General features: G+C 35.5%; 3 protein-coding genes across 3 annotated transcripts; 1 reads left to right on the top strand and 2 right to left on the bottom strand.

Annotated features, from left to right (window-relative positions):
- Positions 1-1,290: 1,290 nt before the first annotated feature.
- Positions 1,291-6,592, bottom strand: LOC104101217 (uncharacterized). The gene is made up of 5 exons (XM_009608661.4): positions 6,032-6,592; positions 4,620-4,698; positions 3,706-4,524; positions 2,370-2,621; positions 1,291-1,717 (listed from the first exon to the last, which is right to left on the bottom strand). The coding sequence occupies exons 1-5, from the start codon at positions 6,444-6,446 to the stop codon at positions 1,558-1,560; spliced, it is 1,725 nt and encodes a 574-aa protein (XP_009606956.1). The 5' UTR covers positions 6,447-6,592; the 3' UTR covers positions 1,291-1,557.
- A 5,205-nt stretch (positions 6,593-11,797) lies between these two features.
- Positions 11,798-12,463, top strand: LOC138899189 (uncharacterized). The gene is made up of 2 exons (XM_070185326.1): positions 11,798-12,113; positions 12,201-12,463. The coding sequence occupies exons 1-2, from the start codon at positions 11,798-11,800 to the stop codon at positions 12,461-12,463; spliced, it is 579 nt and encodes a 192-aa protein (XP_070041427.1).
- A 4,047-nt stretch (positions 12,464-16,510) lies between these two features.
- Positions 16,511-17,170, bottom strand: LOC117277959 (uncharacterized). Its single transcript, XM_033657403.1, has 2 exons — positions 16,895-17,170; positions 16,511-16,810 (listed from the first exon to the last, which is right to left on the bottom strand). The coding sequence occupies exons 1-2, from the start codon at positions 17,168-17,170 to the stop codon at positions 16,511-16,513; spliced, it is 576 nt and encodes a 191-aa protein (XP_033513294.1).
- Between the last annotated feature and the right edge of the window lie 258 nt (positions 17,171-17,428).

Raw genomic sequence — 17,428 nt, 5'->3', positions numbered from 1 at the left:
TTTGCTTTATGATATTTGAAGGAGACAGAATTTCAACGACGACAACAATTTTAGAATTTGTCTATCAATTTGTACTATATGTTTCTTGGGGTCAAAGACTAAAAAGAATTGGCACAAATTCTCTGAATGATCAAATCAATTACTACATGCTTTCTCAAATCTTTTCACTGGATAGTGCAAGGATTGTGATAAGATGGCTTACTCATTTTTGGGCCATGTTTAAAATATATCCTAAAATTCGAAAATTATGTCCTAAAGTTTGAATTTTATGTCCAGAATATTAAATTAGTAATTCAGAAATTCAAGACACTTAGTCCTGAATTTTAAATTAACAGCTCAAAAATTCAAGAGTTTGGATGAATTAGCTAATCTTTAAATACATTGTAAATATATTTTAAATAGTGGACTTAAAAGCCGACACCTGGCCCTAATGATAGGGAATGCTTGTGATATTCCCAGAGTTTTTAAATCGTACCTTTCGGCTTTGACCTCGATCTCATAAAAGGCAGAATAAAATCCATGGCAGATATATTTGACTTGTGAAAAAAGGCTTGGCGTTATTTCTGGAACAAAACTTAGCTGAAAGAATCCAACAATAGCAAGTTGTCCCCATTGCTAATACAACACTCTCATTATTATTGACAACCCGCGTCTGGAACTAAATGAAGCATCCTCTATTTTTTCTGATAACAAGGAAATTGGCTATTACAGATTCGAAACTCTAGATAATAAGCTTGTCCCTCTATACATGCGTCCCTCTACCTTTTTCCACTTAAATACCATACCCGACTCCGAAAATGGCATCATCTTCCCTCCACAACCAGATTTTCACGACTCTTCCACTAATACATATTATTTGCTTGGAACTTCAGTATTATGATCCACGTCCTGCTATTACTCACTGAATTATGCTAGTCATAGATGAAAGAATTTCAGGCACCAATAAGTTAAATAAGATCATTCCCCTGCGAACTGCCCTCAATACACCTTCAGCTGGCTGATTTTTCTACTAGACAGATAGATAGATAGGATAGATAGATAGACAGACAAGCCAGAATTCCAACTATAAACAAATCTAAGCTATCCATATACCAACCAAGAAACTTGCTTTAAAGTCGACATTGTTGCTTTGTCCTTAATTCTTCTGCGGAAGCTGATTTGGGAAAATTATGAGGACGTGGATCCACGAGAGAACGATAGGCCCTCTTGTCCTTTGCTAAGTATTTCCCCATATAGCTTTCGACAAAACAGAACATACTATGAAATATTTTTAAACAATGTGAAAGTATGTAATTTAAAAATCGAAAATTATTACTTCATGTAAACCAAGGGAGTATCTATTAATTATTCAATCACAATACACAAATTGGTACAATTTGGTGAGGGGTTGTCAAAACTTACAGCTTACCAGTAAGGCTAGGGTGTTAACATGCTCAATTAGTGAGATCACTGTTTCAGGCCAATGCTTGTAATGCCGGAACATGCACTTTACATACGAAGAGTGTTGTTCCTCCTCGATTACAAGGAATGTCGAGTGAAATTGAAACGACTTGCCGTTTATCTCTTCAAGGATGACATATAGAAACCCTGCAACAGCATATGTGACGGTGGCCACATTTTATTTGCCATCTCCAAGTTTGTAATTAGTTCTGTCACTTGAGATGGCAACATATAAACTTCATCTGTTTGATTCTTGGTCACCCATTCTTCTACTTTCCTGCAAAAAGTTTTATCTCAGCCAAGGAGCTTTGAAATGGATGGGAACAGGAGTCATTGGTAAGGAGTGTGTGAACTGAAAGAAGAGAAAATAGCCACAGGAACATGTGCAATAGGATAATGTTGAAACAGATGAAGTAATAACAAATCTTGTCGATGATTGTCTTATTTCCAGTAAATCCTACAAGATTTATCTAGATAACCTTTAGTTGGATTTCTAATATAAGATGCAGTGCCTAGCTTCTTAAGGATCCACTTTGCCTTTTATATGCAACACGACAACATCTTGGAGAGTGTTCAAAAACAATTTCTTTTCAAATCGGTAGCAACATCTAATGCTATCTAAAACTTTCGACAATAGTATATCTTTTCCAAAATCATCAGGAAGTCAATAATTTAGTATTTCATGCCAACTTATCTTTAAATATGGCAACTAATCATATAGTTCTTGAAACCCAGTTGATGCACATGACAGTATATAACTTGTAAGGTCCAAAAGCTTGAACACCAACCTCCTCCCCACCCCAACAACTTCCCCTTTTCTTCCCCTGCCCAGCATAAAGGCAGAGATAGAGGGAAGATAACATATAAATATATGCAAGAAGGCATGAAAAGGCAGAAGAAAAGACCAGCTAGAGTAGAGAAGCAATCACCTGGGTTCAAGTTCCATGCCCTTAATGTTCGCAGAGAATAATAGCTTGACAATCGGGTACATATTGATCTTAGCAGCTGGTTCCATGTCATGCATGCAACATCCACTATAGCACCATGCATTTGGGTTTAGGAGAACAATTTGTGAAAGTGGACTTTTGGTGTGCATATCTCTGACAACAGTCCGAAATGATAGTTCATCTTGTGCAGCTTCAAGCAGTTGACGTGTAAACATCCTTTCCAACGTATAGTTCCTGTCTCCCAGAGCAAGTGTATTAATACATCACGAAATCAAAGTCGATCAATCAATTGTCCCTCAATTCCAAACTAGTTGGAGTTGACTATACGAAAATTTTCTATATCCACTCCATTTGGGCATAATCCATTCCAATACAAATAATACTTATTCTAAGGTAAATCAGGGGTTGAGTAAAACTAAGAGTTGTCTTAACGTAAGGTCTCTAACTAAACTAAAAAACACTCATGATAAACACCATGCATAGTATGTAACACAACGAAGTCTCGATCCCAACTAATTACATCACCTATATGGATTTTTGCATTCATTGTATTCTGTCCTTAGCTAAGTTCATCTTGCTTCTCAGAAATAGTCTCCCTGTAATTTTAAGTCTGACTAGTCCTCTATAACAACTTCAATCATCAATGTCATGCCTTTAGACTGATGCATTTGGAGGTCAAAGTAGGACCTGACCTGACCAGACCATCTCAAGACTCCTTTTACCTACTTCCACCTATGTCGGATGTGATCATTTTTAATCTTGTCAATTTTAAACTACATGCATTGCTCTAAACATCAACAATTCTACACACTCGTCTTGTGAATATTTTGAGCCTTAAAGGCCCAACATTCAATCTATAGATCTTATCTTTCACTTGTTAGGTATCCTCCTTACACATAGCACATCAGTAGTGGATATAAATGAAAGAGAGAGGAAATAAGCTCTATCCTAAGTACGTCTCTCTATCAGGGTATAGCCTATGTCGTCTCTCACACAAACCAACATCTTACTTATAGCACAACTAGAAAACTATTTAGCATTTACTACATTATTGACAAAGTTACTGTTCTCATGTCTTTTTCAGCTCTCCAAAGAAAGAGAAAAAGACATGTATGGTTTTACAGGATCCATACGGTTTCAGGGAAATATAATGGGAGAAAATGTTAAGAAACATATAGCCTAAAGGACACATCACTTTTACAGGATCCACATGGTTTCAGGAACCACTAGTTGGTAAAGAACTTTGAGTTCAGATGAAAACAAGAGTGCCCCAATTACAAGATAAACAAAATATAGAGGGACAAGGAAGATGGCTTACCTAAACAGATCATTCACCCCACAAATAGGCAAACAAGTAGATATGTTATATTTGTATAGCCGAATTCCATCATCCAATGGTGCAATATCACTGGAGAAAGGATATGATCCTATAATAGATGAACATTTAGGACAGAGAAATTCAATCCACTTGACATCATTGGAAAGATTGGAAGGTCTCAACATAAAAGCATCCCCAAGGCAGCCTTTAAGAAATATCTTCTGCTTATCTAGGAGTTCAATATTCAATTCATATTCTTTCTCCATTTCACACATATTGCTTGTACAACAGCCATCGTTCTGGTTTCTAGTGTGGCAGTTTGCTTCTGAAGAAATTCCAGCCAATGACTTCATATTGTCTTCGTCCTTCAACTTTAAAGGCATGCATGTTGAACTATCACCATTTAACACCATTTCAGCAACTTCATTGTTTTGTTTCACCCCAATATTTTCTTCTATAGGGCGACCGCTGCTAATCTCATCAACTACCTCTCCTGCGCCTGGATAGTTGAAGCAGACCTTTCTTGATTGTTCACTTTTGCAGGGTACATCTCTGGTTAAACAAGTCGTCTCGGCTGAATTGACCTGAGAATCATAAGTTTGGTCCCTATTCGGCTCAGGAAATTCACATCCAACAATGTCCTCTTTGCATATAATAACAGATGCGCCAGTTATAAGGCAAACACCTGTTGTACAAGAATATGACTTTGCAAATTCCTTGACCAGCTTTTCACTTATACCACCAAACGAGCAACAACATGTCCCAAACCAATTGTCTGCAACATCTTGCCAGTCGACTGATGGCATCTCATTAAATAATCTGCTTAAAGAAATAAATATTAGAGACATGCAACGGCATTCAAGTAAAATAAGTAACGAAATTGTCTGCCCGGCTGAGAGATAGAAGAGTCCTACCTGATAGCCCTGGTTAACTTAGTCGAGCAACTTCTGCAGTAAAAGTGGACTTCCTCCATCGCAGATAATTCCTTCATTTCTAAGCCAACAAAGAAGAATTATTAAGAGGGAAGATAAATAAATGAAAAGAAGCTCAATAGGTGCCAGAATGCAAATAGTGGTAGTCATAGGGTAATCATAGGGTATGTCAAGCAGTGATCACATTTATATGCCTAAAACATCCAATCAACAGCAAGTTGATATGGCAGTTTCAGCATGACAATTCAGCAAGTTCATCAACGAAGGTATACATAAACACAGTAAAAGAGAATATATATAAACCATAATAAAACTACTCTAATATCACTGTCTATTCATTTTTCTTTTTGTCTTGGTATCCCAAGAGAATTAACTAATTAAGTCATTCACATTATTTTAACTAGTGGTTAGCACATGTTTTAGAACTTTGAAGCTGTATTTTCTACTCCATAAAGTGATTTAATAGACTAACACATTACATTGATCAAATTTTGAAATTTTAGTCTTGCAAATTATTAAAATCCCTGACAAACATAAAAAAGTAAATTCTTGATAAGCTCTAAAATATACTATTTAATCCAAAGGCGCAACGCAGACTCCTGCTCCCTCTTCTACAAATAGACTGGATTTTCATGAAGGTAAGAAAATCTATAAATTGTTAGTATTATCTCGAGTATGTTGGAAATAAATCAAAGCGGTAGCTAAGAGATGTAAAAGAGTGTAAAATATCATATAAATGGTGAGAGTACAAAAATATAACTAATTGTTTTTTGTGGGGGCAGCTTCCATGCAACTGGATTGTCCCACTAAGCACTTCTATCCTTCCACCAAGGAATGGGTGTACAAGAAGAAATCACCCAATGCTTCGATCTCCTAGTAGTTATTCCAACTATACCACTAGGCCACATCCTTGGTACATCGTAAAAACATTATATTAATTATAAAGAGTACTCCCACTCTCCCAATGTTTTTAGAGAAATGGTACATATACTCCCCTCGCTTCCAACTTATGTGGCATATTTGCCTATTAGTCTATTCTAAAGGAATTGCACTTTTTATGTTTAGAAATAATTTAACTTAAAAAATGATATTTTACCTTAATGAGATAATTTTCTTTTTTAAAATTCGTGTCTAATCAAACACCATCACATAAATTGGGACCGAGAGAGTAATCTATAAAGAGAATACAATATCATAAATATGACAAAATATGCTGTTTTTGACTTTTAAATATCGACGAAATTTTCATTTAAGATAAAAGCCTCTACCTTTAGCTGCGTCACAATGTATCAGCCAATCACCACTAAGCATCCAAATTCGCACATATAAAACCAAAATTAAACTAAACAAATCAAATTTAAATAAAAATTAAAGGAAAAAGAAAACTGGCTAACCATAATTCACGGAGAACGGAAACAACGTATCTGAGGCCGGTTTTCCTTCTGGTTCAGATAAATCCAAGCCCGACATGAGCGGATGATCAACAGGAATAAGAAGAGAAAGTTTAACTTCAATATGATCATCAAACGCTCTAGAATGAACCGGAGATTCCGGGTCAATTAAGACCCGAGGAAGCGGAACCCTAATTAAAGTCGCGGGTTTTTGTTCCGGTTCGAAAAAGCTGATAGTGAGCAGAGATTGCTCCACATATAAGTTGATACTGATATTGTTGCATTGAGAAGAGGGCTTGAATTTGGTATTGAAAAGGATTAATCGAAGAGTTGAAACGTGTGATTGAGCTTCCCATGTGAATCGCCATTTGCTGCTAGGGTTTTGAGAGGCGGGAAAGTTGAGTTCAGATGAAGACATGCTTTGAACATTGATTTGATTCGGCGGAAAATTGAAATTTTGTTGTGCGTCTTTTTGGGCCGTCTTGTATGGATTTCATTTAGCCCAATGGATAAATAACGTAAAAATTGGGGATTTTTTCCCATCTTAGACTACATTATAAACTTATGGAAATTTTACTTCTTATAGTAAGGTATACACCATATTTATTATAAATCAAAATTATTTTAAAATATTATTTTCCATAGCTACTTTTTATATTTTATACCAAAATAGATATTTATGGTATATACTACAATTGAGACGTGAAATACGCAATTTATATTTTTTCTCTCTCTTTCTTTCACTAACACACAATTCTCTCTCAAAATCCCAACAGAAATTTTCTTCTTTCTCTCTCTCTTCGACTACGCCAGATATTGTAATGGATTTGCACTGCTTAGTTTCTATGCCGGATATTTACAATGGGTTTGTACTGCTGCTATATTAGAAAGAAAGAGACTGCGGCTTTCTTCTATGTTGGATATTATAATGGATTCCTCTACACGGATACTGCAATACTTTTTGAATTGCATAAAGTCAAACAAGAATAGAGAAAGAATCAATGTGTTGAGTCACACCCAATTTGTGATTTGACTAGTCGAAGATGTCAATCAGGCGTTTTGAGTTAACAACCAATTTGTTTCGATCAAGCACGGAGTGGACCACATCTGAACTGAGCTTTTGAGGGTTTTCCGATGACTCCAAGAGAAAATTCCGGTTTTTATGTTTCAGAAGCGCCAAATTTTACCAGTTTTAGTCACATACAATGATACAAATACATTGTATTATGTACAAATTCGCTCAGATACATTGTATTTTTATATAAACATATTATTTTTTGTCTGTATTTATATATTTCGAAGGTTTGTATTTTTTTTAATACAGCTAAATACACCTATATTCAAGCATGAATACAGGATATAAACATTGAAATACATTAAATACAAATATTAAAATAGAACATAATATAAACAATGAATATATTTAATTTTAAAATACAATAAAATACAGTAAAAATACACTAGATACAAATAGAAATACAGTGAATACAACCAATGAAATATACTGAATATATCAGTAATAATATGTATTAGGAATAACCAAAATATTGTTAATACAAATACATTTTAATACACTGAATATAAAATAACGGATACGGTAAATACAAATATTGAATCTAATGAATGCAACAGTAAAAAAAATATTGAAACACATTAAATAAAAAAGTTAAATACAACAATTATATACAACTAAAAAATCATTCTAATTAATTGAGTTGATAATGAGACATGTTAGAATTGATTTTGTTGAGTTATATTATGAGTGTATCATGCTAATTGATATTATTTCCGTTATTAGACAGCCGGACATACCAATTTTTAAGGTGATTGTCGTTATTGTATCATGAATACATGGCACGAATACATTTGAATACATGCGCGTACAGTTAGACTGCCCTGATTTTAGGCATTTTTTGCTGCTGCATTTATGAATACAGCAACACGAATACAGTACCGTAACAACTTAATAGTAGCTATATGAAGTAATTATATATATGGTAGCTATATAAAGTTAATAGCCACTAAATAATATTGGTTTATGAAAATTCCTCTAAACTTATTTATCCTTCATAAAGAGGTTATTACTTAATTATACTAGCATATATAATTTTGCCATTTATATACAAAATAATATATTAAACTCCAATCTTACCCATTGTAGGCATCGTTCTTCTCTATTTTTCTTCTCCGTATAGATATTTCTCTCTGTGTTCCTTTTCTCTTCGGATTTTGCAGATGACACATGCTCGAAGCTTTGAAGAATGGTGAAGAAAAATGATTTAACTGGTTAAAAGCCATAGAATACACACATGGAGCACCAATACAAATGGGTTACCATAACTTTTTTAGATAAATAAACAAGTAATTGTCAACAAAATTAGTGTTAGGAACTAAACTGAAACTAATTGACGATGTAATTGAAACTAAACTAAAGTTTTTTGTGTATACATGAGCTTAAACTCCATTGATAGTCGTTAGAAATCGTAGAAACTTTAAATTCGAAAATTGAATTTTGTAAATTATTTTTTGTTTGAATTGGGTGTTGGTCCAACTGATTGGGAATATCCTTTGAAGTTTATATTTTAATTTTGAGAAAATTTGGTGAAGATTCGAGGTTTTGTTTGGATTTCATATTGAAACTCGAAAAAGAAGACATAAACAAATTGTATATATTTTGTATATCGAATGTAAAAAACGGTATACAAAATATTTACGACTTACATAATTGTATACAAGTTGTATATAAATTGTATTTAAATTATGATTTTTGACCGAATTTTGTATAAAATATTTGTATTTAAGTTATATATAAATTGTAGATTATGACCAGATTTGTATATATTTTTGTAAAAAATTTTAGTTACTTTCTGTAAATATGAAAACTTATACAAATCAGGTAAGTAGTTTAAAATCTCGTATATATACGAAAAAGTCCCTAAAATTAGGGATAAATACACAACTACCTATAGAAATTAAAAAAAAATAAAGAAAACTACATTGTATGCCTACAAAAGATAATGGGAAAAAACATAAATAGCCGCCCATATGCTATTGATTAACCCGATGAACTCCCGTAAGTGGAGTTTGTATGCAGCCTTACACTTACATAGTCTTAAACGTTTATTCAATATAAATAGACCTAAAAATTCTAGCCGGCTTCAGTAAACCCGTCAAAGAAGAAGTCCATCTCCTTCAAAGATCCAGAATTGATTGTTAAAAATTAGTGCATCTTACATGTTTTATTTGCTGTTTTACTTATGTTTACTGAATCAAAATAATTCAGTTTCTATTTTATACGAATAGTATCAGCTTAGTTGTTAATTTTGGATAGGATTCTTTGTTAGTTGTTAGAGCTTTTTTTAGGAGTTGAACGTTAGTGGTTTAGTCTTATTTATATGCTTTGCATATCCTGCTGTAAACTAGAGTTCCAGAGAAAGCAATAACATTTTTTAGTGTTTTTATTTCTCCCTACAATTTCTTTGACTGCAATTTCTTCCTTCCTCTGTTGTTTTTTGTTTTATGGTACCAGAACCAAGTTATTGAACTCTGGTTGTTCTTTCTTTCTTCTTTTCTATCAAGTTCGTTTTGTCTTGTTGGAGGAGAAATTCTTTGTGCAGTATGGAATTGGCAAATGGGGGAAGTAGTTCAAATGCACAGTTTGGTGTTGAAAAGATTGTAGGGACAAACTACAAGTACTAGAGAATGTGTATGGAGGCTTATCTTCAAGGTCAAGACCTGTGGGATCTTATCGTTGGTGCCGAAGAAGATATTCCCACAAATACTCCAGAAAATGCGGAACCACGAAGGAAATGGAAGATCAAATGTGGTAAAGCTCTCTTTGCTTTAAGAACTTCAATTGGAAAAGAATTCATCGATCATGTACGTGATGTTAGTTCAACAAAAGAAGTTTAGGAGACAGTCGAGAGATTGTTTTCTCAAAAGAATACAGTTAGATTACAACTGTTGAAAAATGAATTGGCAGTGCTAACACAGGGAGGTATGTCTATTTCTGAATATTTCTTATGAGTTAAAAGCATTTGTGCTGAAATTTCAGAATTAGATCCGGATGAGAAGATCGGCGAAGCAAGATTGCGACGATTTCTTATTCGAGGATTGAAGGAGTACAATCCTTTCGTCACCTCCATTCAAGGTTGGTCAAAGCAACCTTCAGTTGAAGAATTAGAAAATTTGCTTTCCAACTAAGAGGCTTTAGCAAAGCAAATGGCAAAAAGTTTTGAATCTGATGTCGTTCTCTTCTCAAAGGACAAAAATAAAAAGAAAAACACATCAACAGGAAACAAGAACAAAGAGAAAGGCTCAAATAGTGGAAAAGCTACTGATGACAACTTAGAAAATAGAAAGTGCCATAGATGTGGTAAAATCGGGCACATCAAGAAAACATGTAGAGTGAAGATCTGAAAGGCAAATGTTGCCAGTGAAAATGAAGGAAATGAGAAACTCAAATGGAAGCAATGCTTCACTGTTGAAGTAGTTGAAGGGAGGAACGATGGTGCTGTACCAACCCAAGTTCTTTACAACCACGATAGCTGCAGACAAGAGTGGATCATTGATTCTGGTTGCTCTCATTATGTAATCGACAATGATTCGCTACTTTCAGAGCTGCGTCAACATAACAGAGAATGAGTTATTATTACAGCCGATAACTCGGTATATCCAGTAGCAAAAGAAGAAGTTTTAAAGATTGATGTTGGAGATACAAGTGATGTCAAGTTGAACGATGTCTTTCATGTTCTAGGTTTGAAGAGAAATTTAGTTTCAGTCTCTCAAATTACTAATTCTGGAAAATATGTTTTGTTCGGTCCAAATGATGCAAAGGTTCTTAATAAAGTAAAGAATATAACTGCTAATGTTATTCTTGCTGGTGAAAAGAAAGGTTCCTTATTTGTCATGGCAGTAGGGGAAGCCTATATGAAGAAGACAAGTCAAACAGATAGTCCAGCAATTTGGCATGCTCGATTGGTACAGTTAGGCTACCAATTGTTGCTGCAAATTTCTTCAAAGAAATTGGTGGATGACATACCAGCTCTACAAAATATTCATGAAGATGTAGTTTGTCAAGGCTGCCAATTTGGCAAATCACATCATCTTCCATTTCAAAGATCATTGAATCGGAGATCTTCTATATTTGAGATGGTTCATACCGACTTGATGGGACCAACAAAAACAGCAAGTTATAGTGATTTTCGCTACGCCATAGTGTTCGTAGATGACTTTTCAAGATATACATGGGTGAAGCTCTTGAAAGAGAAGAGTGAAGATTTGTCAAAATTTGTTGAGCTTAAAACTGCTGTGAAAAAGGAATTTGGGATGAGGATTAAATGTTTACGTAGCGACAACAGAGGCGAGTATATGTCAAATGATTTCTTTAAGTACTGTGATGATAACGGTATTTCAAGACAAATGACATGTCCAAGTACCCTCCAACAGAACAGTGTCTCGGAAAGGAAATTATCTCATCTTGTTTCCATGAGCCTTTCCTAGTTGCACGATAAGAATCTTTCTCGAGAGCTTTAGGCTGAAGCTATTCAATGTGCATGCCATGTAATAAATCGTTTACCTCCATGGCCAGGTAAAGAAAAATCTCCTTTTGAGACTTTATAGGATGAAAAGCCAAATGTAAATTACTTTCGGGTATTTGGTTCAATTTGCTATGTTCATATTCCAACATCTAACCAAACTAAACTTGACCCGAAACCAAAAAAATGTGTCTTTGTCGGCAATGATTCATATAGGAAAGGATGGAGGTGTATGGATCCTGAAACAAAAAAGTTTGTCACTTCCAGAGATGTTTTGTTTGATGAAGTATCATCATACTATTCTGCCGAGAAAACAAGCAATCAAGAAAAAGGAAAAAGTAGGGCATCTGCTGCAAGTGTGTACGGAGGACCTGAAGGGATAGTTCCTGGAGGATGCAGTGAAGTTGGTGCTGGAAATCAAAGCATGGAGATTCAAAACCTGACAAAGGAGCAATATAATCGGTTACTGCATCTGCTGGAGAACTTCCATGGTGGAAATGCAATTGAAGTCTCAAATAACATCACTAGTGGGGCAGCAAACTTTGCAGGTATATTGGCTTGCTCTACTCATAAAGAAATTATTGGTAATCTTTCATGTAAATGCTTCAAATCATCTGTTGAATATTGGATTTTAGATTCCGGAGCTTCTAATCATATGTCCTATAACAAAGCCCTATTAACCGACATTAGAATTCTACCTTATCCTTTCTTAATAACCTTACCAAATGGATACAAAGTTAGAGTGACAGAAATTGGTGATGCAGTCCTTAGCCCTAAGCTGACTTTACACAAAGTGTTGTTTGTCCCTAGTTTTAAGTTCAATTTGATCTCAGTTCATTGTTTAACATCATACCTTAAGTCAACTGTCCAATTTTCTGATACTTCATGCATTTTATAGGCCTCTTCAATGAAGAGGCCTCTGGAGATTGGTAGAGCAAGGAATGGTCTGTACTTCCTCTGCTCAAAATGCCAGTTCCTTGGTTTAGCTACTGTCCCCACTTCTCTCATTTCAAATTCATGTTCTGCTTCTACTAGCAATTCAAATAATGCACAACCACATAAATCACTCACTGTAAATAATGACAACTTAGAAACTTGTCCTGTTAATTGTCTTTTATCATCATCTGTAAATGTTCCACTTTCAAGAAATAAGAAAGGTTCTTGTACATCTTCTTGTTCTACTAATGTGTGTGCATCCTTTTCTAATTCTTCATCTTATGAAAATTGTGTTGACTATTTATGGCACAACAGATTGGGCCATGTACCTTTTGTAAAAATGAGGGGAATATCATTCATACCTGTAAATTTTGCACCCAAACAACCATTCTTATGTTCAATTTTCCCTATGGCCAGACAAACAAGACTACCATTTCCACAGAAAAACACATCATCTACCAATGTTTTTGAACTATTACACATAGACCTCTGGGGGCCATACCACACAGTCACACATGACAATTACAAATATTTTTTTACCATAGTTGATGACTTTAGTAGGTCAATCTGGACATATTTTATGAGTTGTAAAAGTAATACACTTCAAGTTCTAAGAACCTTTGTGTGTATGATAGAAAACCAGTTTAATTCTTCCATTAAGTCCATGAGGTCTGACAATGGACTGGAGTTTGTCAACAATGAAACTTTATTATTTTTTCATTCCAAAGGAATTATACACCAGAAAACCTGTCCATACACACCTCAACAAAATGGTGTGGTGGAAAGAAAACACAGATATTTATTGGAAACTACAAGAGCCTTACTGTATCAGTCCAAGTTACCTATCAAATATTGGGGAGAATGCATCCTCATAGCCACATACTTGATTAACAGACTACCCTCTACAATCCTGAATAACAAATCACCTTTTGAAATGCTTTATAAGAAGAAACCCAATTATTCACACCTTAAAAGTTTTGGATGCCTATGTTATCCTACCACTCTTAAAACTCATAAAGACAAATTTGAACCCAGAACTGAGCCTCATGTTTTTGTAGGTTACCCCTTTGGAATAAAAGGTTACAGGGTACTAAACTTAGCCACTAAAAAAATACACATTTCCAGAGATGTACAATTCCATGAACATGTTTTCCCTTTTGTAGTGTCTTCTGATCACACTTCTCTTCCTTGTGTTTTGCCATCTTTTCATTATAATCTTGCGTGTAAAGGTCATAGAAATGATGCTTTGAGTAATAGTCAGTCACTAACTAGGACTTCACCAAATTCTGTCACCAACACTTCTTTACCAGGTGATCAAGATATTTCCTCACTAGTTGATCAAAGCAATCATTCACCTGTTGATGCAGGTGTTTCTGAAAATTCACCTATCCTTTCAAATACTTCAGACCAACATACCACTGACACTTCCTCATTCCCAAGTCCTACAAGACCATCCAGAATAGTCAAAACACCAAGCTACCTAAGTGAATATGTGTATTCCCTTCCAAATCTAAAGAACAATACCTCACACACTGTCTTGCTCAATTTTCCCCTTTCAGACCATCAACATACTTGTTTTACTGCTTTAAACAAGGATAGTCAGCATATGATGAGAAACATTACTCATGAATCTAAGCCATGTTCTTATGAGGAAGCAGCCTTAAACCCTGCATGGCAACCAGCCATGACACACGAATTTGAGGCTTTGTATGCTAACCATACACGGGATTTAGTGACATTGCATGCAGGTAAGAAAGCCATAGGATGCAGATGGTGTATAAAATCAAACACAAAGCAAATGGGACTGTTGAGAGATTCAAGGCAAGACTTGTGGTGAAAGGATACACACAACAAGCATGAATAGACTATACTGAAACATTTTCTCCAGTTATCAAGATGACAACTGTTAGGACCCTGATTAGCATAGCAGTTAAAAGGGGCTGGAACCTATTCCAACTAGATGTGAACAACGTATTCTTACATGGAGATCTACATGAAGAGGTGTATATGGAGGTACCACAGGGACTGCAGATTGAGGTTCCTGGTCTAGTTTGCAAGTTAAACAAGTCCTTGTATGGACTAAAACAAGCAAGAAGATAGTGGTATGCTAAGCTGACTGAAGCATTGTGCACCAGGGGTTTTAGACATTCAGAAAATGATCACTCATTGTTCTGTAAAAAGAATGGTTTTTCAATTGTATTTGTGGCTGTCTATATTGATGATGTGATTCTTACAGGTACAGATGTAGAAGAAATTAAGGCACTAAAGTTTTTCCTCCATGATCAGTTCAAAATCAAGGATTTAGGGAAGTTACACTATTTCCTGGGACTGGAAGTGTTCTACAAAGATGATGGGGTCCTCATTTCACAGAGGAAGTTCACTGCAGATCTGTTGAGAGAGTATGACAATCAGTATACTACAGTCTCTTCTCCTCTTGACTGTACTGTCAAGTTGAAGGCAGAAGAGGGAACCCTGCTGGCAGATCCTACTCACTATAGAAAGTTAGTTGGGAAACTTAACTTCCTCATCAATACAAGGTTAGACATTGCCTATAGTGTTCAACACTTAAGTCAATTCATGCAAACACCAAGAGAACCTCATCTTAAAGCTGCCCTCCATGTCTTAAAGTATCTTAAGAATGATCCAACCTTGGGCATTTTCTTTTCCAACAATCCAGATTGCACTATGAAGGCTTTCTGTAACTCAGACTGGGCTACATGCCCTGATTCTCGATGATCAGTGAGTGGACACATTGTCTTGTTAGGTGATAGTCCTATTAGTTGGAAATCCAAGAAGCAGGAAATAGTCTCCCTCTCCTCTGCAGAGGCAGAATACAGATCAGTAAGAAAAGTGGTTGGAGAACTAGTGTGGCTTAAAAGATTGCTAGAAGAACTGACAGTTCCTTGCTTACATCTATCTCAATTTTTTTGTGACAGCCAAGCTGCAGTACACATGGCAAGAAACCCAGTGTTTCATGAGCGTACCAAGCACATAGAGGTTGATTGTCATTTTGTACGAGACAAGTTACATGATGGCCTCATCACCTTGCATCACATTCCCACAGATGCTCAGCTAGCAGACATATTTACGAAGGCCTTAACAGGGATCAAACATACTTCTATTCTTGGCAAGTTGGCAGTGAGTTCCTCACCTCCAACTTGGAGGGGGGAGGGTATTGCGAGTATTGCATGGCAGTGAGTTGTAGCTGTATTTATGTGTATAGCTATATGCATAGTTGAGGGTACTTTTATAATTAGCTAACATAGTTGGTGAAGTATTCTTTCCATACGTGTATATGTATAACACAATATAGAAATACAAATCATATTTCTTTTTACCAAATTCATTCTCTCCAGAAGCTTCCACTGGTCTCTCTTCTTCTCTCTCATCTGTTCCTTGTAAGCTCAATCGCTACATCAATGGCAGCTTCTGCTTACATCTAAACTCTTAATTTTGACACTTATGATAGTTAAATAATTAAACAACCAACAAGCTGCTGAAAACTTCTAGCATCTTTTAATAGTGTTCTTTCATCTTTAATCAATTTGAGATGTGGCTCTATTGGAGTGGATTTCTCTTTTTGACTCTCTCATGCCAAAGCGCTGTAGCAACTTTCTTGCATATGCTTTTTGAGAAATAAAATATCCTTGATCTGTTTTTTCAATTTCAAGACCAAGAAAACAGCTAACTTCTCCCAAATTCTTCATCTCAAATCGACCAGAGAGTTTATTTTTCAACTTAGAGATCCCAACTTCATTATTTCCAGTAATGATCATGTCATCCACATATAATAAGACTGTCAAGTCCATATTTAATTCTATTTTAATAAACAAACTAGAATCTACCTCATAAACTTTAAAGCCACAAAAGATAAAGTATTGAGCAACTTTACCATACCAAGCACGTGGTTCTTGTTTAAGACCATACAACATCTTCTTTAACCGGCAAACATGATGAGGATATTGCGTAGATACATAACCTTAAGGTTGTTCCATAAAAATACCACGATCTAATTCTCCGCAAAGAAAACGTTCTTTACATTAAGTTGCCACAACTTCCAATTCTTAGATGCTGCAACAGAGAAAATGGTTCTTATTGTTACCATTTTTGTAACTGGGTTGGAAGTCTCCTCATAATCCAGCCCATAACTTTGAGAAAATTCATTTAATGTGTTTAACTCTTCCCAAAGCTTCTTCATTTTTGTATAATATCCTGTAATGTCTAGTGTTCCCTGACTTAGGTCGTTAATTTCCCTTTCAAGCTGGTACAATTTCGCTCCATTCGTCTGATCGTACCTATCCTCCAGTTCCTGTCACAATTCTTTTGCATCGACCATATACTGTAAGTTATCTACCAAATCTTTTGAAAGTGAGTTGAAAATCCACGATGTCACCATGTCGTCGCATCTCTTCCACTGCTCAAATGTCGGATGGCCGGAATCTGGCTTCTTACATTTTCCGGTGATGAAACCGACCTTATTCTTCACTGAGAGAGCTCTGAGGACGCCTCTTCTCCAGGATCTATAACCAGTTCCGTCAAATACTACTGGCACTAGTGTCAACCCGGCACTCTCTGAAGGATGCATGTACAAAGGATTGGTCGAATCCAATGTATCTTTGTTTACATTTGGTGAATTAGTTGAATCCGAAGTATCGCCATCTACCGCCATGATATAAGATGAGTTAATCGACAAATCTGAAAAATTGTGGGTGAAAATTAGGGTTTCCCAATTTTGACTTGCAACTTCAAAACAAACAGAGATTAGTGATGAAATAGATGAGCCTGAACGAGAATTGAGTTAACACTGAGCCTTAGCTCTGATACCATGTCAAAATTAAGAGTTTAGATGCAAGCAGAAGCTGCCATTGATGTAGCGATTGAGCTTACAAGGAACAGACGAGAGAGAAGAAGAGAGACCAGTGGAAGC

This window comes from Nicotiana tomentosiformis, chromosome 9, assembly GCF_000390325.3.
Source record: "Nicotiana tomentosiformis chromosome 9, ASM39032v3, whole genome shotgun sequence".
In the NCBI taxonomy this organism is placed as follows: domain Eukaryota; kingdom Viridiplantae; phylum Streptophyta; class Magnoliopsida; order Solanales; family Solanaceae; genus Nicotiana; species Nicotiana tomentosiformis.
Note: the sequence above shows the minus strand (reverse complement) of the source record. Positions and strands in the feature narration are given on the sequence as shown.

Bases quoted from the DNA above. Each gene is read 5' to 3' on its own strand.
- LOC104101217 (XM_009608661.4), bottom strand. From the start codon at position 6,446: ATGTCTTCATCTGAACTCAACTTTCCCGCCTCTCAAAACCCTAGCAGC. The intron at 4,699-6,031 runs GTTAGCCAGTTT...TTGTTGGCTTAG, and splicing joins TCCGTTCTCCGTGAATTATG to AAATGAAGGAATTATCTGCG. The intron at 2,622-3,705 runs GTAAGCCATCTT...TCTGGGAGACAG, and splicing joins GGGGTGAATGATCTGTTTAG to GAACTATACGTTGGAAAGGA.
- LOC138899189 (XM_070185326.1), top strand. From the start codon at position 11,798: ATGGATCCTGAAACAAAAAAGTTTGTCACTTCCAGAGATGTTTTGTTT. The intron at 12,114-12,200 runs GTATATTGGCTT...ATTGGATTTTAG, and splicing joins TGGGGCAGCAAACTTTGCAG to ATTCCGGAGCTTCTAATCAT.
- LOC117277959 (XM_033657403.1), bottom strand. From the start codon at position 17,170: ATGGCGGTAGATGGCGATACTTCGGATTCAACTAATTCACCAAATGTA. The intron at 16,811-16,894 runs GTGACATCGTGG...GAATTGTGACAG, and splicing joins GGAAGAGATGCGACGACATG to GAACTGGAGGATAGGTACGA.